This window comes from Pinus tabuliformis, chromosome 6, assembly GCF_031772625.1.
Source record: "Pinus tabuliformis cultivar Carrire ecotype Pingquan chromosome 6, CPIR1, whole genome shotgun sequence".
Taxonomy (NCBI): domain Eukaryota; kingdom Viridiplantae; phylum Streptophyta; class Pinopsida; order Pinales; family Pinaceae; genus Pinus; species Pinus tabuliformis.
Window position 1 is genome coordinate 628,047,713 of NC_142292.1, and position 24,837 is coordinate 628,072,549.

The following is a 24,837-nucleotide window of genomic DNA, read 5'->3' on the forward strand; positions in this document are numbered from 1 at the left end:
GGTAAGGAAAAGGAAGAAGGGTTACTTCATCAAATTGTCATTGAGAAAAGAATTTAGCTCTCATCAAAGGAAGAGTTGAAGAGAAGGCTGCTAATCTCTCCTGGAAGGAGATCTACTTAAAGGGCATCTTTGAGGGAAGCATCAAAGGATCTTGATATCATTCACCACTCTTGGGAAGCTGTTGTTGGAGGAATCCTAGGAAACATCTTTCAAGGACATTATTGAAGTCTCTTCAAAGATCTTGAAGGCATCAAGAAGGTTGGAGACATCATCAAGGAGAATATTGGTTATCAAGTAAGTGTCATAGAATTACTCCATGTCTGAATCTATAGGTCATATGGGTTCTTTCTGCAAGGAAAGCAATAAGCTTGTTGTGTCCTTGAATTTCCTAGCATGGAAGAAAATGATTGACTTGGCACTTACCGGACATGAGGTAATGGAGTCTAGTGAAATCATAGCAAGGACGAGACTCAAGAACTAGCGAAGTACAAGAAAGGGGAAGTAAGGGCTCAAAGGATCATAGTTGAATCCATTAAGGATCCTCTAGTTCCATTTGTTGTAAATTTGAAAACTTCCAAGGCCATGTATGACAAGCTAGTGAACTTGTATTTTGTAAGTACATCAAGACAAAATATGTCTTTGCGGAATAAGCTATATAAAATGAAGAAATCAAAGGATGAGGACATGGCATCCTTTCTCATGAAAATCTCTTAATTCATAGACTATCTGCAGGGGCTTGGAGAATCGATGTTTGATTCGGAAATAACCATTTGTGTACTAAATGCATTGCCACCAGAATGGAGTAGCTTTGCAACAAGCATCTACTCTAAGAAAGCTTCAACTCCTTTTAATGAGTTGTGGGCTCAATGCATTTTGGAGGAATCTAGGATCAAGGTTAAGGATGACATTGGATCAAATGAGTTGTCTCAAGCCTTTTTAGCTCAAGTCAAGACGCTGAAGAAGGGAAAGTTCAAGAAGTCCAAGAAGAAAGATATGTCCAAGATTCAATGCTTTAAGTGCAATGAATATGGACACTTTAAGAGGGACTGTCCAAGCCAACAGAACAACAAGAGAAAGGAAAGAAGTGAGGCTCACATAGCTGAGGAAACAAGAGAACCTGAAAAGAAGTTGAAGAAAAAAGATGTGAAAGATCTTTACTATTGAAGAAGGCACACTATTTGTCAGGTTCTTTATGAGGATTAATCTTTCCTTTAGGATAGCATGCATTGTTGTTTATTTTAAAAGAAATCTTGATTTTGCATAACATCATAGAGAGAAGCATGTGATAGTAGCATATGTAGAGTCTACTTGGTTAAATTGCTTTGTAGAAATCATCTAGTCTTTAAGAATAGATAGATAGACCATTTTGCATATTGTTCATCCAGGCATTATCTAACATTATGTTAGAGGCTATCTTGCTTAGATGGATCATCATGATCTTGGAAGGACCATCATTTTGGAAGGTTCTTGGGAGAAGCATTATGACAAGGTTAGTATACATTCCATGTAATGTGGGAACAATACTATTAAAGGGATGAAGGAATGCAATGGGTCAGGATGCAGGCTCATTATGAGACATATATCTAGATGATGGAATAAGAGGCATAAGGATACTCATTAGAAGTGAATAAAATTCATATAGAATCTTGTAACATGCTTAGTTTGATTGTATGATGTTTAAAAGAAAGAATTTGACTTACTCAAGGATGAATAAAGAATTAAGATTTTCTCTAGATTATGTAAGAATAATTATTAATATCTAGTATAATCTCCGGAAGAAAAGTTCTAACTTGGTAATCAAGTTTGATCCTTGGGCACTTTGATGCATGAAGGAAGATTCAAGTGGAGATGGATTATAAGGATGTTGATGCTTGGACGAGAAGGTCGTCATGATGCAGTAAGTCTAAGTTTAATTCCTGGTGGTTATATGGTTAAAATATTATTTTTGCTACCTGGAAGAATGTTACAGGGATACATGATGACAATTGAGGCCAATTCAACTGTATGAATGGAAATATATGAAGAATGTTAAGGGAAGCTCAATATTTGGTACCCGCCAACTGTGAAGTCAAGATGTGTCCATCTTGGGATTGAAAGGTAGCAACACAAGAAGATAACTTGAAGGTCAAAGGAGATCACTTTCATGAGGAAGCTATGATCAACATGAAGTTTGGAAAGGCTCAATATAATGCCTTCATCATTGATGACAAGATGAAAGTGATGTACAAGAAAAGTGACCTGTTTTTGTCACAAGATTAAAGAGTGAAAATGGCTCCATGATACCTCAAAAGGAAGCAATCTTGATGCAAGTGATGCGAAGGAAAGAGGGAGCCATATGGCCATGAAGAACAAGTAGCTGATACTCTCATAAAGACAAGCTGTAAGACTTGTGGTGTTGACTTCCCAATTTGAAAGGAAGTCTGGAATCTCCTCTGGTTTTTGAAGGAGTAAAGGAGTCTCCTTGAATAGGTGCAAGGATCTATTCCCCAATTGAAAGGGAATAGGGATATCCTCTCTGATTGAGAGGGAATGATGTTGAACATCACATGTGCATTCTCCTCTTCAGGTGATGAAGAGAGAATGGTGGAGGATTGGATAAGCATATGTGGTTTCCTTGAGGATATAGAATCCAAGAAAGGAAAGGTATCGACACTCTTTGAGGATGGGACATGTATCCAAGAGAAGAGTGGTCGAAGAGGACCGATATTCTTTGAGGACTTAGGAATGGAGATCCAAGATAAGAATAGTCCTAAAAGGACATATCTTGTGAACATCTGAAAGGGGTATGTGCCTTGTAGAGGTAGTGCAATATCACACATAAAGCCTCCCAGCATAATGCTCTCAAATGAAGTTGAGCTTGTCAAGATAGTCCTAAGTGATAGTGCTAGTTATAATGATGATACTTACAGTTGGCTTATCATTCCGACTCTTCTTATGAGAACTCTTCAGTTTGAGAATGATGTTTTACTGGTTGTACAATTATGAATACCTCCCTAGTTAAGAGGGAGTGTTGAAGAATATAACTAGTTTCAGTGTTCATAATTGTTGTTGTACTCATTTCAATATGTATCATATGTAAAAAAACAAAGAAGAAAAGAAAAAGTTATTATTTTAAAAGCATGTGTTTCATGCTCATTATTGATGGTCTTCTAGGTAAAAGCATGTTCTTCATGCCTCTGGGGTTTGTTAGGTCTTAAGATTTATTGTCATGAGTCGAAGGAGTCAACATCATGTTTATAAGAACTTTTTGGGAAAAATGTAATTGGAAATATAATTATTTTTGAGCCTAAAATGTCCTAGAAACTCCAAAAGTACAAGTCGGCCTTAAGGAGGGAATTCAACCCCTTGAGAAGGCTACAGAAAGGAGCAGTTCGACCTTATTTGGAACACACTCATCCACAAGTTCGATTACACAAGAAGAAGTTTGATCTTTAGCTGGAACGCAAGAGAAAAGAAGAGCGAAGATCTAAGAGACAAAAAGAATCCAAGAAGGAAGCAAAATCTCTGTCTTTGGGCACTATCTCTCTCACACATGCGAGGTTCTAGGGTTTCTGGTGCTGCAAAGGGAAGCCGAAGTTGCAGGAGGACGAAGTGCAGTATCTTGTAGCTGGAAGGAAGAATACTCTATCTTGACCTCGTTGACCTTGAGAGGCGCTGTCTTGCTCTAGCAAGGTCTTAGGAGGAAGCTGAATTAGTGTTTCTATAGCAGCTACAAGGCCGAAATTACAGGGTCGAAGTTGCAAGAGGAGTTGTAGTATTGAAGCTGGTAGGTCGAAGTTTGCAGTTTGAAGTTGGTTGGTGCAAAATCAAAGAAGGACTTGTTGGAGCGCTGACTTGGTACTTGGAGAAGGACTTGGTTTGGGGTTTGGGTCTTTGTTGTCTCATTTGAAGCAGATTCTATAATAAGAGAAGAGTTTTCTGGGTTTTCCCCTTGGAGGGGTTTTGCCTTCGCTGAGAGCCTAAGATCTATGTCTTTTGTTGTTACTATTTATGTTCTTGATATTTGTTTGATGAAACGATCTAAATAAAGAACACAAGAAGACTAAGTAAGTTCACAAGCAAGTATTAAGGTTAAGGAAAATTGAAATATAACTTGCCAGGCTGCTGTGAAAATTCCTACACTGAAGGAACCCCTACTGCAGCAAATTTGAATCTACTTCACCAACTTGATCTTTTAAATTACATTCATCAAGTTATTCTTCTGAATACTGAAGCAAATTACTTTTGCAGACTACACGAATTTAATATTTGATCTCATGAAACAAAAAACAGAGCAAAGAACAAGATACATAGGACAAACTTATTTTTGGACACAATAGTCCTTGAAAAAATCCAATGTTGGAAAACCAATGTAGTAGCTCTGAGGGTTTATTATTATGCAGGAGAAATATTTGAATACAAATCTAGGATGCTCATCTAGCAATCCTTTACAGAGAAAATACTAGTGGAAAATCTAAGTGAGTTTTACCTCACTTCACCCGACAGAATTTCGTTGATCCGACACAAGACTGGCTACCCCGACTATTTTTGTGCTGGCCCTGCTTAGGCTCTGCGTAAGCCTTTCATGCTCTGCGTTAGCTTCTCTGCCCTTTGTGTCAGCTCTCCCGACTGTTCTGACAGTTCTCGACAGTTCTCGACAGTTCGGGCTGTTCCTGATAGTTCTGGATTTTGTGTGATTGGTAGCTTTTCTGCTCTGCGCTGGCCCTTTTGGCTTTGCGTCAGGGCTGCGTGGGCCCATACAGACCCAGCGTTAGCTCTCCCGACTACTACGCTGTCTCTCTGCAAGCTCTCTCCACCTCTTTGTCAGTATTCTCCGGAAAGTCCTTCTCCCGGATTGTCACTGCCCCTCTGCTGTTGAATGATCACTTAGTTCGAATTTCTCAGCTTTCTAGCCCCAGAAATCAAACTCTAGATCAATTCTCTCTTTCTGTGTGTGTTTCCAAATGAACCTCAAGCCTCCATTTTATACTTTCCCTGTTGAGTCTTCAACGACCGAGATTAAGTCTCTAATTAATGACTAAGATTAAAACATGACTTGGTCCGCCTTCTAGATCAATCTCACCCATATTTTGATTAATACCCATTAATATTTTAATTTACCTAAGTGTAGACTTAGGAATTCCATTAAAAATATTAATTATTTTAATAAAATACAATCCGGGTGGAATTTCACCAAACGGTTTTTGGGTTCTTTAGAACTCATGTGCCTTAGCCTCTCCACCAATTTTCAAGGCTAGAGCACTTCCGATGCTACCAAAAACTAACACTCCCTCTTAGCGAGGAAAGTGCTCTAGCAACAATGTCCACCTGCATGCTGCTCTGTTTCTGAAGCACCTCCTTTTTGCATTGCTGCTGCCACCAACACTGCACTGCTGCTGCCACCAACACTGTGCTACTACTGCTACTGTACTGCTGCCCATGACACTGCCACTGCCACTGCTGCATCTGTACTACAACTCCCTCTCAAACGCTGCATCTACTATGCTGCTAGCACTGCCACTGCTAACACTGCATCCGTACTGCAACTCAGTTGCTGAGAGAAGCAACTGAAAAACATCCAAAATTAGTTGAACTTAATTGTGTTCAAGATAATGCAATGAATGTTGGAATCTGATTGTTGCTGACCCTCTGAATCTTCTGCGCTATGCCAACTGCACCAACCTTGCTCTGCGCTGATCAGTCTCTGGTCCCAAGCTATTGTGTCTGTCCTCCAAACAATCCACTGCATCATCTGACACTAAGTCCATCTCACTACTGTTGAATCTTGGGCTCCCGTAGCAAGGAATTGATCTAAGAGGTGGACTCCTCAAGGATCCTGCCCACATGTAGTCCTCCTTACTACAACTCAATATCACCCCATCTCCCTCTTGGAGATGCATGGGCACTCATGGCATACTCTTCCTCGTCTATCTTTGCGGCTGCAACCTTTGGATCATGCTTCTCATCCTTATCCTTTTGCTTCAAAGGACACTGAGATGCAAAGTGACCCATCTCGCCACATCTAAAACATTTCACCTTCGAAATGTCCTCCTTCTGCTTCTGTTTCTGCTATCCTTCGATGCTAGAGCTGCGTTCTTCTCCTCCTCCTTCGTCTTTGTGCCACTCCCACTGCTGCCACTAAGGTTGACCTTCATTAGGTCCCTCCTTAACTCCTCCTGTTGAAAAGCAACCCACATCTCCTCCCATGAAGGTAGTTTTTCTTTGCCCAATATGCTTTGGAAGAAAACTTGCCATTCATCCAAGACTCCATTCAGGGTTATCCTCACCATCGCAGTTGGCTGAGTGGACCCCACTGCAGCACGTTGGTCTCTAGTGTCTTGAAGATGTTGAAGATAGAGGTTCACCCCTTCTTCTTTCTGCATCATGGTCCGCTGCAACTTCTGCTCTAAATACATCTTTCGCTGTTCGGAAGAGCCTTCATACAGGGACGACAAGGCTTCTCACATCTCTCGCGCTGTATCCTTGCCTTGCAGGTGTGAGACCACATGATCTCGAACTCCATCGAGAATGAGCCTCTTTGCCATCCCCTGCTCAACTTTGTACTTCTTCTGATCGTTGTGAGCAAGAACAACTACAACACTTGATGTAGGCTTTGAGATTGTATTCCTCCAGAACAACTAAGATTCTAGTCTTCCATATGACATAGTTGGAAGCACCTTCCAACCTGTTCTAATCTCTGAGCCCATGCGATGCCATCTCACCCAACTGTCGAACTGACTCCTCTAGTCACTGCTCAGCTGCTCAGCAAGGTGAAAAATTCGAACTTTCTGGCGGAAAGTTCTCTGAGAAAATTCCCCTTCTACATGTCTTTGTTCTTTTCCAGTGGATTTCTGCCCCGACAGAAACTGCGCCTCTTCAAGTACTACTTTGAGGCTTTGCGTCACTCCCTCTGCCTCTGCAAACTCTCGAAATTGGAAATTGTACCACTGTGTCATCTCACTCAGAGAGAGATTTCCTTAGATCTGCCTCCCGACAAGTACTGCGCAATCCCTTCAAGGGGATTCGAATTGCTGCCAAATGCAGCGTTCGGCCTCACTTCTCAGCACTGGATCTGCTCTTCCTGTTTCAAAATAAATGCTCTGATACCATGTGAAAATTCCTACATTGAAGGAACCCCTACTGCAGAAATTTTGAATCTACTTCACCTACTTTATTTTTTAAATTACATTCATCAAGTTATTCTTCTGAATACTGAAGCAAATTACTTCTGCAGCCTACACTAATTAAATATTTGATCTCATGAAACATAAAACAGAAAACAAAGCAAAGAACAAGATACATAGGACACTTATTTTTTGACACAATAGACCCCGGAGAAATATCTGAATACAAATCTAGGATGCTCATTTAGCAATCCTTTATGGAGAAAATACTAGTGGAAAATCTGAGTGAGTTTTACCTCACTTCACCCGACAAAATTCTGCCTTATCTGACACAAGACTGGCTAACCCCGACTATTTTTACGCTGGCCTTGCGTAGGCTTTGCGTCAGCCCTGCATCATCTTCTCTTCTCTTTGCGTCAGCTCTCCCGGCAGTTCCGACTGTTCTCGACAGTTTTGGATTCTACGTGACTGGCAGCGTTTCTGCTCTGCGCCGACACTGCTGGCTCTGCGTCAAGGCTGCGTGGCCCCAAATTGGCCCAGCATCAGCTCTCACGACTATTGTGCTATTTCTTTGCAAGCTCTCTCCACCTCTTTGTCTATATTCTCCAGAAAGTCCTCCAGGAGTCTCACTGCCCCTCTGCGGCTGAATGATCACTTAGTTCGAATTTCTCAGCTTCCTAGCCCTAGAAATCGAACTCTAGATCAATTCTCTCTTTCTGTGTTTGTTTCCAATTGAACCCCCAACCTCCATTTTATACCTTTCTTGTTGAGTCTTCAACGACCGACATTAAGTCTATAATCAATGACTAAGATTAAAACATGACTTGATCCGCCTTCTAGATCATTCTCACCCATATTTTGATTAATACCCATTAATATTTTAATTTACTTAAGTTTAGACTTAAGAACTCCATTAAAAATATTAATTATTTTAATAAAATACAATCCGGGTGGAATTTCACCAAATGGTTTCTGGGTTTTTTAGAACTCATGTGCCTTAGCGTCTCCACCAATTTTCAAGGCTAGAGCACTTTCCATGCTACCAAAAACTAACAACTGCCACATTAAATTTTCCAACAACTTCTTCATCCAATTAATCTCGCATGCTTCCAAACTGGCAGCCATGTACTCGACCTCCGCTGAACTGAGTGCAATTGATCTCTGCTTCTTGCTGTACTAGGAAACAATTGCTGACCCAATACTGAAGACATCCCCTGAAGTACTCTTTCGATCTTTGGAGATCCCAACGCCTCACTCCATCAACCTGTCTATACCATAACCCATAGTCTGTTGTGCCTCTGAGATACCTCAAAACATGCTTTGCAATAACCCAATGAACTATAGTCGGTTCCATCATGAACTGATTCAGTTGGTTCACTGCCAAACAAATATCAGGTCGTGTGTTGACCAAATACATCAACGACTCAATGAGTTGCTTGTATATTGTAGCATCTACTCCCTTTGATCTGCTAGCATCCACCTTTCTCCAGTTTGTGACTAGAGGAGTGGCTATGGGCCTACAATCCTGCATATGAAATCTCCAAAGAACCTATGTAGTGTACTTCACCTGCCCCACGAAGATCTCACCATCACTTTGCCAAACCTCTAATCCAAGGAAATAGTGCATAAGCCCCATATCCTTCATCTCAAACTCCCTTGCAAGGTCCTCGTAATCTTGGATCAAGCTCCTGTCAATATAAGGTCCTCAACATAGAGTACTAGAATGAGCAAAGGCCTCCAACCATGAGTACAGGTCGGCATCCGCCTCCCTCTTAGTGAATCCCAATCCTCGAAGGTAACTATCAATACAAGTGTAGCACGCTCTTAGAGCTTACTTGAGCCCATATAAAGCTCTCTTCAGCCTCCACACATGTGTGTCTTTGTTGAATTGCTCAAACCATCTAGCTGCTCCATATAAATCTTTTCCTCAATCACTCTGTTGAGGAATGTTGTCTTCACGTCCATTTGGTGGATCTTCCACCCCATCTGTGTTATAAGTGCTAGAATAGTCCTGATGAATATCGTGCTGCTGGGGCAAAGGTCTCATCATAGTATATGCCCTCAATCTATGAGAAGCCCTTGGCCACAAACCTGGCCACGTACTTCTCCACTGTCCATTTGCTCCATGCTTCACCTTGTACACCCAATGTCAACCTACTACCGATTTTCCCTTTGGTCGTGGCACAATCTCCTAGACATCGTTCTTCATGATGGAGGAATATTTCTCCACCATGACATCCTGCCAAACCTTTTGAGAAGCTGCCTCCTTGTACAAGAAGTTGCCTCATAAGTGCCGTATATCCTATGTATCTTTGTGGCTGCTTTCTCTGCTTGAACATGGTGCTAGGAGTCTCAACCTGCTCCTGGGCCTCCTGAATCAACTTCTCGACCCACTTGGCTCTCTTTTTCTTTGGCTTGGAAGTCTCCAATTGAGTAGTTGCCTGCTCTCATCCCTCATCAACTTGCTTTGTATCATGTTGTACAACCCTCTTGCCACCTGACTGAGACTCAATCTGTGATCTTGGCTGAGGCTCCTCGAGAGCGAGTAGCTCCTCCATCTCAGGTACTCCAACTTGTTCTCGCTCTAAGGACTCCCTCAGAGCTTTGGACTCCTTAAACCTCACATCCTGCCTGAGAAATGTCTTCTTGAGTCCTGGTAGATACAACTTGTATGCTTGAGTTGTCCCACTGTATCCAATGAAAATACCCTTTTTAGTTGTGGGTTCCAGTTTCTTCTTGCTATCTTTGGACACATGGCAGTGAACTTTTGTGCTAAAGATGCTGAAGTGTGAGACATCAGGGTTCTTGCATGTGAAAGCCTCCTTTGGTGTAACTTGTCCAAGCACCTTGTGTGGACTCCTATTCTGCAGAAATACAACAATGTTGCATGCCTCTGCCAATAAGAACATAGGTAGTCCTTGATCATGCAAAATGGCCTTGGCCACTCCAACTATACTACGGTTCTTTCTCTCAGCCACCCCATTCTACTAAGGGTTATGTGGTGCTATCAATTCCCTCCTTCGCACACAAATCCTTGAAGGCATTGGAGACATATTCTCTGCCGTTGTCACTCAATACTTTGATGTTCTTCCTGGTCTGGTTTTCTACCAAGGCCTTAAACTCCATGAACTTGGTTAAGACCTCATCTTTCTTCTTCATAAAGAATATCCAAATTTTCCAAGAATGATCATCTATGAAAGTAGCATGATACTCGTGTCTCATAAGAGACAGAGAAGAGAAGGGTCCACATACATCTGAATGCACCTGCTCCAAAATACTTTTGGCTCTGTTGTCTCGACCCTGAAAAGAAGTCTTGGCATACTTGCCAAGTGTGCATCCCTTGCACACTCCATTCTTGTCAAAGCTGCAAGCCAGTACTCCTATGGCTATTTGCTGAAGAATCTTCAGCGCCCCCATGATGCAAGTGTCCCATGCGCCTTCGCCAAAGTTCACCAACATCTCTACTCTACTCACCACCTGCCTTGCTGCTTAAGGTTGTGCATGTCTCAACCTGCAACTTGGAAAGGTTCTTCATCCTCACACCTATCTGTGTCATTGATCCAGAAGCTAAGTGCTTGAGGCAAGCCTTACCTCTATTGAGGATGACATCATAACCCTTGTCTTCAAGGGTAGATACTGAAACAAGGTTCTTCTTCAGGCCTGGAATATAGTGGACATCTTCGAGATGGAGAGAGCTGCCATACTTCCTCTCAAAGTTGACAATACCAATTCCCTTGGCCACGTACTTGCCATTATCTCTTAGCTCAATATGAACGTGCATGTCCTTCTCCTCCAACGCGCTGAAATACTCCCTTTTCCTAGTCATGTGGAAGGATGCTATAGAATCAATATACCACATGCTGCAGCCTACTGAGCTTGCCATGCAAGCTATCAATGAGAAATCTTTCTCAAACTGAGAAGCAAACCCATCTTCCTCAGCTGATGCAACCACATGATCCTTAATAGACTTCTTATTCCTATTAGGACACTTAGTAGCATAGCGCTCAAACTCATGGCAATGGAAGCACTTGATCTTGCTCATATCCTTCTTTTTCTTCTCGCCATTCTGATTGGACTCGCCCTTCCCTTTGCCTTTGTTGCCCTTGGCTTTGCTGCCTTTGCTTGCGAGAGCAAAATTTTCCCCGTCCTTGGTCTTTGTTGATCTACCATATCTAGTCCCTCTCCGGATCTCTTCCTGAATGCAATCAATCCATAACCTTTCCCAACTAGGAAAATTTTCTCTCTCACTCATTGTATCCTGGAAGCCATACCAAGACTTATGAAGTCCTAGTAGAGCAAAGCTCACAAGGTCACTCTCTGGTACAGTGACACTCACACCACTTAGCTCATGTCAAACCTGAGTGAACTTTGAAAGATATGTGACGATGGGCTCTCTGTCTCTTCCAGATACTCCTTAGCTTCTCCTTAGGAGCAAGCTTCCTGGCATCACTGGTACCCTGAAATAGATCCAAGATGGCTTTGAACATCTCATATGTTGTCTTCTTCTCATAGAGATGAGGAATAATATGATCTTTGACCCCCTCTAGAATAATCCTCTTTGCCTTGATATCATTCTTAGTATGCTGGGCCAACTGTTGGGGATCTTGTGGTGGCTGTATTTCTTGATAAACTCTCCCACTCCATGATCTTCCAACACTATGGTGATTCTTTCCTTCCATGAGAAGTTAGAGGCTCCCTCTAAACAGTGATCTGCTCTCAGTCCTTGGTACACCATCCTCCTTGTCCAAAGAACGGTTCTTCACAAACCTGATCTTCTTGGCGCTGGTCTTTACGCTGTTCTCTGCTCTGATACCATTTAGATTTTCTGCGAAATTTTGCAACGGCTATGATGAATAATTTGAAACTAAATTCCTTTCACCAAGGCACAGAATTTCTCCACAGTATATAAGCAGCGGAATAAAACGCAGAGATAAAGAACACAGTCACACAATTAACTCAGTATTTTTCTTTGAAAACCCAACTAAGAAAACCCTCTCCTTGCTGTACAATTTTATTGATAGAGTAAATAGATCAAATACAAAGCAATCTGTCTATTGAAAACAGAGATGTTCTCCCGCTGATCTAGCCTAGACTTGCCTGCAAAAACTTTGATCACAGATCCTACCTCCTTGCGCAGTCTCTGCCCCTATTTCTAGCGCAGTTTGGGTCCCTATTATTTAGGGAAAACCTCCTAAATCCTAGCGCAAACCAACAGCAAGAAAGTCTCTCTACCACACCGTATTAGCTCCTCCAAAGTACACACTCTCAACAAGAAGCTCTCTCACACAAACTCGTGCAACAATAATGATTACAAACTTGTGCCTTCGTCCTCCTTTTATCAATTCGATCCATGCTAACTGTGTTCGAACTGAAATCTCTCCAATCATAGCTTGGAGTTGTAACTCGTCCTTGCCTCAATTGAAATTTTGGCATGATCATTAATGGCTGCTGCTCAATCTCCAACGAAAGGAGAATATGTTGGTGTTGGTGATGTTCCTCCATGTCTAACAGCTACTATCACTGCTGCATCTGCTGGAAGTGAGTTTGCCATTGCTTGAAATAGCCCTGCAATTTCAAGATCAAATTTTCATTGTGGAAATATTAAGCAGAAGATAAGGGCCCCAGATAAGATAAGATATGATAAGATAATTGTATTAATGTCCAACGTGTTGAATGGTGTTGTCATTGATGCCAATGTTGTCTTTGAACACTTATAATATTTGTCTATGATTATATTGATTGGAAGTTCTACTGGTCAAGAATCCCTAGAAAGGCGTGAAGCTCCTGCAGCATAGTCATGATGGCCCGCTTTTGATGAAGATTTTGACAAGGAAGATTAGTGCTTTTGGGCACAAGACCTCCTTCATTTGCTTCTCCTCGTTGTGCCGATTCCAGTGGTAGGTGGCACCCCATATAACTCGTCACGGTTGAGGAGATATGCTTGATTAAAGATTGAAGCCCCACCTTGTGGATAAACGCCTTAAACAAGCAGCTTATTGATGTATTTATTTGTGGCTTTTTTAAAAAGAAAATCAAAATTAATCTATGATGACAAGCAGCTTATTGATGTATTTATTTGTGGCTTTTTTAAAAACGAAATTAAATTAATCTATGATGGGTTTATACTAGTCAAATTTGCTTGCAAAGGAAATCCTTGTCAAAGGCAAAAATATTATTTAAAATCAGGTAGGCCGACATAAGCGAATTAATTTTGGCTCCCAAACATTTCAAAATTTGAATTTCATTTTCAAATTTTGGAGGGACAACTTCCCTCCTTTTTGGACAGGTTGGCTCTATTATGAAGACCCCTTTTATCTCTATATATAGTGGTTCGTCTTCACCACAAAGACATCAAATCAACGCATATTCATTCATGAAACCTCTGCAGCCCTGAGTAGTCACGACAATCTGGAGGTGCAGGTCGAAGGTTGAAGTTTGAAGTCTATCTTGTTATGGTTCTTCGCTGGATTGATTGTTTCTGATGCTATCATAATCTTCTAAGAGAGGCCAAGTGTGACAAAGAATTGTGGTTAAATCTCTACATCTTTCTACTGTGATTTTTCGCCGGGGTACTGAGCATTTTCTGGGGCCTACTAGGCCCTTTTGGCAGACTTCTGTGATATTTTCTGAGGTTCTTCTCGTGGGTTTTGCTGAAGCATCTGTGGTGTGTTTTTGGCCCTCCAAGGGCTCTCTTCTAAGACAATTTTCTGAGTTTATTTTGCTACAATTAAGCTGCAGGCCCCGAGGACACTCGGCCCTGTTGAGAGATCATTTCAGAGGACATCCACATTAATATCTGAGGCTAATCTGATATGATTTTTTGTTAGACCGAGATTACTACTCAGGTTCTTTTGAGGCTGGCTCCAAGGTTTTATTGCTGAGGGTATTCATTGATTTCCAGACTTGATCCTTATGTTTTTCTATGGACACACATCTCAACGTAAGGCCTGATCTGAGGTAATTACCGTAATTTAGGGCTCTCTGAGGTCTACTATCGGATCCCTGAGATTAGGGCATAACTGAACCTTTTCGGACCTGCTAAAAGAATTTTGTTGAGGCACGGATTAGGACTGACCACGTACTACATTCACTACCTGAGGCCTGGTCTTTTTGAGTTTCTGAAGCAAATTCATAGCTCTCTTCTAATCTGAGGATTAACTTGTGTGGTCTATTCTGAAGCAGATGTAGGATACCTGTTATCTTTAAATGTCTGTTCTAAGGAAGGACGGCATCTTTATTTGGCACATCTGAAGTCAAATCAGAAACATCTTTTCAGGAATCTGGATTAGTCGACTCTCGGTTGACATATTGAAGAATAAATTATGGTAAGTTAAATCACTGGCTAAAAGGAATTCCTTGTACTTGTCTAAGGTTCCTTTTGGAACAATTATTAAGCCCTAACTCTGTGACGAGTACAGCATGCATTCCTGTTACATTTTGAAGGCAGAACAGAGGTTTTCAGTTGGAAGAAGTGGGTTTAAGGTCAAGGACTTTCTTGTTGAATTTCCATGACCTTGGGTCTAGGTTAGAGTCTTAAAATCACTGACGCTACCAAACCAAGAATCTCAACCATAAACTACTTTGCACAGCGGAAATATAAAGTAGTAAATCACATATGCACAAATATACACACTTTTTAACAAAATTGCACAATATTGTACAATCCCAATCTTCATTATATTAAAACAAATCTGAATAATACAACAGCTTATGGTATACAAGATACAATGACAAACTTCGTTGCGCAACTTCGATGTCGTATCTTGTCCTGCCGGTCCTTCGCTCCCGTACTGCTCACTAGTAGTGCCTTAGTCCATCAAGGCCACTACACATCGAGACTCCAAGAGGGCTGCCTCCTAACAACACTGCAAGTCGATTCTGCTACAATGAACATGGGCTCATCAAACTGCTCTCTGGGTAGGCCTAATTCCCGAGCTCCAATCTGCCTTCTAGTAGCCTCTTTTGTCCATCAAAGAGCTACACATAAGGCTGCAATACTTCACCCAATCACGCACCAACAACGTCCTTCTTGTCTGCTGCTCTAGGGCTACTTTGGGTAGCCAACACACTGCCCTCTAATCAGATCAATGGTACCCAATCACGTCACTGCAAGATCTGCTCTGATGAAGACACACGATCACCCAATCTCGTCTTCAAATTGGCTCCCACAGGCTGCAAGGTAAACTGATCCAATCTGGTCAACACTTGACCCAACACTCCTCCACAAAACGCTGCTGTCCTCCACTGTTGTTTGCTGTTCCTGCAACTCTGGTTAGGGCACAAACTTCAGCCCTTAACCCTCCATGCAGTCAGCAACAAAATCCTTCAAGGGCTGTGGTTCTCCAAGGATAGGCTCCTCCACACCCACGCTGCCTCAAGGAGGCTTTGTTAACCCAACGCTGCCCTTGAAACAGCCTTAGCTGCTGGCTATGGCCTGCGGCCTATCACAGCAGCAAGCTGTGGCTCTCGGCCTCCCTCAAATCAACCCAACGCTGCCCTTAACACAGCTGTGTAATGTCCTCTGCTCCTCGGCCTAGCAGCCCAGCATCTCGGCCCTAGAACAGTTGTCTTTTTAGCCCTTAAACAGCCCTTAGAAGGTCCGCAATCATGCCCAGAACTCGGCCTCCAAACAGACCTCTCCCACGCTGCTCCTCGGCCTCCAATTCAGACTTATCCTCACGCTGTCCCTTGACCCTTTCTTGCTGCGGCTAGGGCATCCGAATTTCAGAGCTATCTTGGATGAATGTTGCACAAGATGGATGCCTAAATGACTCCAATACACCTCATATTTATACACAAAATGAGGGCTCCACGAATTCATGAAGAGACCCATCTATTGGACGAATTTTACATCAAGCCTACATGACTTGAAAACCAATAATTACTAGTCAACTTCAAAAATTCATAACTTCGTTTCTAGAGCTCTGATTTGAGTGATCTTTGGAGCGTTGGAATCAGCTCGCCAAGCTCTATCACCTCAAATTTTCCCAAGCTCAAATTCATCATAGTTTTGACCCAAACATCAATGGGTGCAAAACCCCATACTTGGGTTCCAAGCCCACAAGCTGCCCTTGTGGTGCTTTGCCCTCCAAACCCTGAACCCTAGGGCTTGGAGTACCTCCCAAGCTACACAAATCAATATTTCTTCTATTGCTGTAGCAAGAGTAAAGCCTGATCAAGTTGTTTCAGACCAGATTTCTTAGAGACATATCGAGTAACTCAGTGATATTGTTGTGGGCAATATAATTAATTGATTCCTGTAGAAAAGTAAGGAAGAATGTCAGAAGGAAACAGTTTATTGAGGGGAACTTCAGGCATCCTTTTCAGCGGCACACTTTGGATCAACAAGTTTGAAGGCATCAGTGATATCACTAATCAAAGGTATGTCTATGATTTGAAAGCTACATCAGTAGTTCTGAAGATCTGTTGGAGTAGACACATCCAAGGAAATCAAAAGTCCTCAACTGCTAAAATGGTTCCTATGCTACAACCCTAAGTGAATTGCCATTCCCTGCATGTCTATGAAGATGAATTAGGGTTTGACAAGGAACATATGATTGTATTGGGCTTGATATATTAGCTAATCTTGTGAGAAGACTTGTACTGTGTATGCTGCCAAGGTTATGTTACTAGAAGTATATATATCTACTGAGAAAGTATTTGTGAATCAAATTCTATATCTGCTTATATTACAGAGAGATATTACACAAAGAAGTGCATTGAATGTTCCAGGACCTAAACTATAAAAATGTTGTTTCAGTGATTAAGTGCTGGTCTTGTTACTGGAGTTCGTTATGTTAACATTGTCAGGGTTGTAGGAGATGATGTTCTTAGAACTGTTGCACTGTATTGTTGTCGGAGCTTTTGGATGTTGTGACTTGTTAAGCAAAGAAGGCTGATTGATTGTGAAAGCCTGTTCAAGTTCCAGTGAATCAAATGTACTGGTTAAAGCATTGACTAGATACTGCTAGGGTTTAGCCAGCAACCAAGGAGTCAGAGTTTGTTGCTACTAATGTGACTATGTATGATTGTATAACAGCTAGGGTTTGACAGTGTATATGACTTAGTTATTGACACAGTTATATAAGATGCAGCTTGATGATTTGTGGGACATAGTAAAGAGTGTATTGATGACTGCTGCTAATAAGGTTTGTCAATATTGATTGTTGAAGACAAAGGACAGAAGTTGAAATATATTTTTGCTGCTAGGAAGACGTATTGTTGAATCAGAATTTGTATTACTATTTAGGCCCGAGAGCATGGCTGAGCTAGAGTGAATTGCGGCTAGGGATTGATGGATTGATGAACGGTTCTTGTTGGTCATAGTATTGCTGAAATGCCTGTCTGCAAAATGTGTTTTATGAACTGATGCAACAGTGTTTGGACAATGAGAGTAGTGACTATGAGGTGCAGTAATCAAGTGTTGTGACCAGTGTGATCTATTTATTCATTTATCTTTTATTTTCAGGGTGGCAGGGTGGTGCAAGGCCTCGTGGAGTTTCCTTCAGGTTGGAACCTGAGAACACTTTAGGGTGGCAAGGTGGTGCTAGGGCAGGTTGGAACCTATGCAGGGTGTTGGAGCATCCTTTCAGTCGAAGTTGAAAAAACCAGGGCATTGGAGCGTTTTTCTAGTTGAGGTTGGTAAACCAGGGCATTGAAGCGTCCTTCTAGTTGGAGTTGGTAAACCAGGGCGTTGGAATGTCTTTTTAGTTGGAGCTGATAAATCAAGAGGTTGGAGCCTTCTTCTAGTTGTAGCTGGAGAATCTCGGAAGTTGGAGCTTCCTTTTGATGTAAATTTTGAAGACCTATATTAAGAAGCATTCGATGGTTTTTCTCCTAAAAGGGTTTCCACCTAAAAATCTCTGATGTTGTGCATTGTTGAATGGTGTTGTTATATGTTCATGTGATGTAATGCTAACTTATGCCTTGATATGATGCTAATGATAGTTAAATCTCCGTGAAGTTAAAATTAACTAATTAAAGTGAAAACTGATTTATCCCCCTCTTAGTATTTCCAACACAGCTGATGACCGCAAAAGGAGGTCAACGGGACTGTGATAGGTACAATAACATCAGTATACAGTGAGAGTGCTAAACTGGCTCCTATATGAGACAAAAACGAGGAAATAACAGAGCGTACTAATCTAAAACCCCAAACAGACAACTCCAAAGAATGGAGAGATGGTCCAGGAGAAGGATGTCCAAGATGAGTGGTTTATTGTAAGAAGCAATCCTGGATCACTGGAGCACTTTCTCGTAACATTTGAGGTCCAGAGTGAAGGTTGTTGATGGAAGAAACTGCTTTTAGGCATGTGACCTTTGTAATGTCAGATTTAAGTGCATCTACTTCTGCTCAAGGGCCATTTGTTGGCCCTCCCAGACAGAGGGATTGGATTTTGTTCTCATGTGTCTCCAAGCCAAAGAAAACCTATGTCGAGAGATGATCCTATCGGTATGGAGAAAGTGGCAACAGCATGTAGGACAGGTAGAGAGGTGAACCTCTTCCATTCTTGAAGAAGCCATCCAGTGCAAGTGGGGAGTAGGGTTGAATTTGACAGCTGACCATCAATAGCAGTGACGAGGAAGAGGCATGCTCCTAGTGGTGGTCCAACGGAGAAGATCTTACAACGCAGGCTCTAAGAGGAGGTGGATCTTACTGTAGGGTACTTTTTCTCTCTCAATTCCTTTTCACTTAACACTGCAGTCTCCTTTATTTATGAAGATGTGTCAAGCTCTAGTTGAATAGGTTCCAGTGGGGTATGTACCTCCCAATTTAGAAAAACTTAGAACCACATTGTTGGTCAAAAACTTAAAGAAAATGGGGTTGATAAACTCTTAGAAATGTTAATTTTCATACCTTGGAAGTGTCCTTCAGCCATGGTGCACGTGTTAGGGACCTGGGAACACATTGCAGTTGCAGGAGCAGTGAATACAGACTCTGTTAGCTTAGGGCATAGTCTTCAGTCCTGTATGGCACATTGATTTTGGAAGACAGTTCTGCATTATAAGATGGACTGTAGTTCTAATTTTAGCTGTCCAGATTTAGCAATTTACCCAGTTTTAGGAGCAGTAGTTTCTCCAGAATTTGCCACTTTCCTATTTTTGAATTGAAATTTTCAGACTGAGAGAAGTTCTGTTTTTAGGTTGCTTTTGTGTAGCTTTAGATAAAGCACACGAGGTAAACTTAGTCTAGAGAGAGGGCACAGATCCCAATGAGGTTACTCTTCTTGCTGGAGCACTGCATTAAATACAGTTTCTTCATGCCCGGTTGAGAGTGCTAATCTCAGAGCCAGAAGTAGAGCAAGGGATGGATCTGCTTTTATTGTAAATCCTAGATTGTTAGAAGTCCTCAGCACATGGTAAGACTCAAGAGTCCTAGTCTGATATGTAACCTACCTAATCAGGAAAACATAAAAACTGAGATCTCTATCAAACTGTAATCTAAAATCTACTGGATACTGAAACACATCCCGCTGAAGAAAGTAACAGCAACTTGCATGTACACATCTGAAACTTATGGCACATCACTGTTTATTACTCTCTTGTAAACAGAAAATACACGGAATGCTCCAAACTCTATCCTTTACCGACTGCTTCCTACTCTGAGAAACTGAGTAAAATTTATTCCCCTACCTTTTCCTTTATAATCTAGGAGGTACAATGAATATAGACACATGCACAACAGTACCTTAACTGAAATAAACCTAAACCCTAGATTTATTCTTGGCCTTGGTATTAGTGCCCTCAACCTACATTAAAGAGCTATTCGGAGGAAGTTTTGCCCACCCGAGGAGAGTGCAAGTAATGCATGCATGCCTTTCTCTCTTCTAGAGATCTTTGTCTTGTCTAATCTTGGAAACTTTCCATATGCAAAGCACCCTAAATGTCTGTGCATGCAACTACTAACTCGAGCAAACTCAGAAAAGTATCTAAACTGGAACTAAACTCAGGATGGTGCTTTTCACATGCATGCATCCCCAATCTCTCTGTCCCCCTCATAAATGCCCCTGTGCCCTCGTTACTGTTGTACAAAACTGCTAAAGGAGGGTATACTCTTTTGCTGTCATTGAGACTGTTATACAGATAGCTGTATAGAATCTCTGCTGGACTAACTGCTGCCATAACTTCTCTTCATGCATCCATCTCTTCTCTATTTCCTGCTGCCATTAATGGTGTCCCGCTGGACATGTCTTAGGTATTAAAAGTCCAACACTCCCTCTTACCGTGGAAGGTGTTTTCTGCCAAACAAAAGATACTCCCTTTGCATCTGGAATCTACTCTATGCTAGGGCTTGGTCAAACAATTGACCAAATATGAAGCTGGATCACTGCTTCTTTCTGTACTCTTAACTCTCTTCAAAATCTTCAAGGTGAAAAACTTCTGTACAAGGAACACTGCATCAACAACATGCCTACCTCCTTTTGTCCTTCATGCAGTCTTCACCGGTCAAATTCTTCTCACTTGGCATTAAGCATCTTTTACTGTCTATGATAATTGAATAGTATTGACCAGTTATCTCTTTCTCTAAGAATCACTCAGTACCATTATGCAAAGCTTGGTTATAAATCCAGTTGGTTTGAAGAACTATTGTTGACAGTCTAGTTATGGCCAGAACGATGGTTTTACATAATATTGGTTTTTCTATTCTAAGTGCCCAGGTTATTATACTGACGGCTTATTCAATAAATTTTTTCCTCAAATTGTGGGTGAATAGATTGTTTGCAACATTGCAATTTCAATAGGTAGAATTTTGGAATGCAAATTCGTTTCACATTCACTTTTGTTTGCTGCACACTCAGTGATACTGTCCTTGCTGTATAAGCTGGCCCTACCATGTCTTATTTTATTTGCAATGTTTTGAATAGATGTCTTTACTGAAATCATGGGGCTTCAAATGCTTGCAACTCTTTATGAATATACACATAGTGATAACTAAAAGGAGGTTGTTGTAGTAGTAGGCTGTCATTGCAATCCATTTATTGTGCTATTAGCACAATTGCTTTACCTTTTCCGGGGAAAATAGAGTTCGTAATTTCTATTAATGGGTAAATAATAGAGATTACATGTTGTAGATGCCCAAGGCATATGCAGTAGTGTGGCATTGACCACAGATCTGAGATGTTACAAAAAGTTAACCAGCAATTGTCTCTTTGGATACGATGGGGCTGTATCCATACAGTATAATCAGAAAAATAACTTAGAAGTTCAGTGAAAAAGTGGGGTGTATAAACCCCCGGTCATGTACAAAAAACCAAGATAAAAGTAAAGGTCAGGCTATGCCGATATATACAAAAATTCTGCAAGTCAAAAATCTTCAGATGGGGTGGCGGCCCCCCTGTTGGAGACCATCAATGTATGGACGATGATAGAACCGGTGCATCCCATCTGGACTGTATTCTTCGATCATCCAATCACCTAGAGGCCGATCCGCCGCTTCTTTCGAGAGCCGGTCAGCAGTTGAATTTCTTTCCCTGTAGATATGAGAAACAGTGATCCGGTCAAAATGTGTTTTGAAAAAAACAATTTCTTCCAAGATATGTTTCAAAGAATATGTATGACAAACTGATTTATTATTTGCCCAGTCAATCACTATCTTTGAGTCCCCAAATATTTGAATTTGTCGATAATTTTTAGATAGTGCAAAAAAAAGCAGGTGTCTCAGTGTAATAAGTTCAGCATGATTATTGGTGCCCCAGCACAATTGCTTTACCTATTCAGGCTTCAAAACATAATGAAAAGTTGTTTGACTCATTGGTCTATCGATATCTTGTTACCAATTTGTAGTGCTCATATTTAGCATACTGCCCATATGCTTGTTGAGTTCTTGCCAAACTTGAGAAATAAATTTTGTTTGACATACTCACAAATTTCTTTCTTGGCCATGTAAATAGTATACATCTACAGTTAATGCTGCAGAAATTTTAGAAACCATAGCATATCTTTGAACTGCAAAAGATGAACCTACTTAGAAGATGTGTCCACTACAAAAATTGTTGGCCATTTCACATGATGTATTGGCAATAGTTCTTGCAATTTTGTTTGTGAATTTATATTTTTGATATAAGTAATTCCAATACGAAAATTTTGAAAAACAGATGCATACAAATGTCATTAAAGTGAATTCTTTTTATGTTTTTCATCATAGTTAGTGTAGTTTCTCTATTATTTTTTCTTACCATTTTCTGATACATGGTTGCCTGCTTTGTAATTAGGTTATGGCTCTCGTGTTTCTGATGGTTGGGGCCAATACTCTAGCCTCGGCCAGTACCTTTCACAGAACTCATCCTTTCAAAATGGAAGCTCCAAGTTTGTCTGGATTCCTAGAGCTCATACAAGGTTGTTTTCAAAAGCTAGTGGCAATGCTGTAGATCCAAATGATAATAAAATAACTATAGGGCCTCCAAAGTCTGATGAGAAGGATGATAATGTAGTTTATTATGGGCCAATTTCTGATACAATTAGAAAGGTGAAGTTGTTATCACTCTCTACCTGCTGCTTATCTGTTTCACTAGGTCCTGTGATAACTTTTCTTACATCCCCTGAGCTGAATGTAATTGTAAAGGGAGCTGTTGGAGCGACTGTTATTTTTATTAGTGCTTCCACAACTGCTACTCTCCATTGGTTTGCTAGCCCTTATGTGCACAAACTCAAATGGAAACCTGGCTCTGATAGCTTTGAGGTTGAAGTTTTATCATGGCTAGCAACTTATTTACCTAGGACAATACAGTTCTCTGATATTAAATCCCCGGATACAAATAGGCCTTATGTCACCTTCAAAGCAAATGGAAATTACTACTTCATTGACACTGAGCGTTTCCAGAATAAGGCTTTACTTGCAAGACTGACACCTAAACAACCAACTACATCACCAACTCTGAAGAACGTATAGATTACACAGACAAAGATGACTTTTGCGCAGTATTGCAACTAAGAGAAAAAAATGTCTTACATTTTGACCAAGAACATATCATTTGGCACTGGAGAGTACATTCTAGTGTTGCTCTCAGTTAACTGTTTATTGAGGCACATTTTCCCTTCTAGATGCTAGACATGGCTTGGCTAAAAGCCTTCAGTTTTGCTTGGTGTGTTTATATTAATAATTACCGAAGTTTGGTATCTTAGTAAATGAGAGTCAGACTTTAAAAAGAATACAATTTCTGTGGAATTTGAAATTCTTGTAAATGCATCAGTCCATAATTCTAGATGAATGCTTGTAAGATTCAAAAGTCTATTAAATGACTCTTCTGCATAATTTGAATTGTAAATGTTACAATTGGTGCCTGGCATTATGGAAGCAGTGCTAAAAATGTCATAGCTTAAATGATCCTTTCCACGGACACATTTACTTGCACATCAGATGTTTGTACCAATGCTTCTTGCAATCAGAAAGGGTATATGTGAAACTTTGAAATATTTTAATGATATCACATCCATATTTTAATGTTGAAAGGGAAAACAGGGCCTCAGCCATCTGCAGTTAAATTAATATCTTTAATGCCAGCCACTATTTCTTAATTTTTTGTTCATGCAGAGTTGAGCATGTTCCTAAATTTATCGTCAGACCAGGTTTTTTGTTGGTCTTTCAGGGAGTTATAAATAGGAAACATAGGCTGTGAAGGAAAAACCATAGCAAGAATGAAATCGTGGATTGTTTTATCATTTTAATTTATGCATTGGCATTAGTGAATCTTGATTTCAGTTTTCAGAGCATTTTCTCTGGTACATATAAATATCAGGTTTTTTGTTTTAGTTCATACCCTTGAGTTATCAAGGTTGTGTGGTATTTGTTTCTCAGTATTTCAGCTACCTATCATTGAGGACCTCTGCAATGCTAACAAAATATCAGGCAAATTAGTATTATTTGGTTTAATGTTTATGATAGATAGCTACTGAACTAGGAACGAGATATCTTGTTAGTTTGGAGTGAAATATGAAAGAAAAACCATCAGCATAGCCATGATGATGTATCAACTGCCCACTGTAAATGGGAGTGCTTCACGGTGTTTGTATTAGACTCCATTTTAATCTAAAAATACTCCATATACATCTATATTTATATCTTTCCTTTGGAACGGTAACTTTAAAAAATTCACTGTTTCACAATGTACAGAAAGTATGTTGGACAACATTTCGTAATTTCAGTTTTTCCTATCACGGTTTTGTACTGCTCGGCTTTGCACATCTGATCTCAAGATGTTCAGGGATTGAAAATGTTTAACTTGGTGGGTTTGAGGATCCCCTAAGCTATCAAACATATTATTTTCTGAATGATCTGGGTGATTTTTGATGTCCTTTTGGGAGCGATCTTAGTTTTGGCTTGCTTGTACATGATTTCAATCATAAAGGTTGTTAGAATTGCATCCTCATTTTTGGTATTCGTGTTGGTTGTTTCAAAAGATAAGCAACATACATTGCCGCTGCAATATGTTAACAAATATAATCAACATATACATTTAAGACACTTTTTGAAATATACGTGATTTATGATTGTTCTTTGAAATTTTCATGATTTGTGATTGTTATAGGGATGCAAGCCATTTGGATTGACCCCTTTAACTGTGTATATACCATGAAGTTCCAGGAAAAAATTATATAAGGTGGCGAGTTTTGAAATAGATTAGCTACGTACTCTAATACATGCGAATGCTGTTAGTAGCGTGACCATGGGTTGAACAAAATAAGTTTAGGATGCTACTCAGTGGGGAGTTATGTGACTGGCAACTTGGACCTAGGC

General features: G+C 40.6%; 1 protein-coding gene across 1 annotated transcript in view; it reads left to right on the forward strand.

Moving 5' to 3' along the window:
• The window catches only part of LOC149260192 (uncharacterized), a 51,766-nt gene extending 28,388 nt beyond the window's left edge, over positions 1 to 23,378 (forward strand). The window contains exon 2 of the mRNA XM_089419845.1: positions 22,316 to 23,378. Within this exon, the coding sequence (XP_089275971.1) occupies positions 22,316 to 22,992 (677 nt within the window). The 3' untranslated portion in view covers positions 22,993 to 23,378. The remainder of the gene's footprint in view (positions 1 to 22,315) is intronic.
• The last annotated feature ends 1,459 nt before the right edge of the window (positions 23,379 to 24,837 follow it).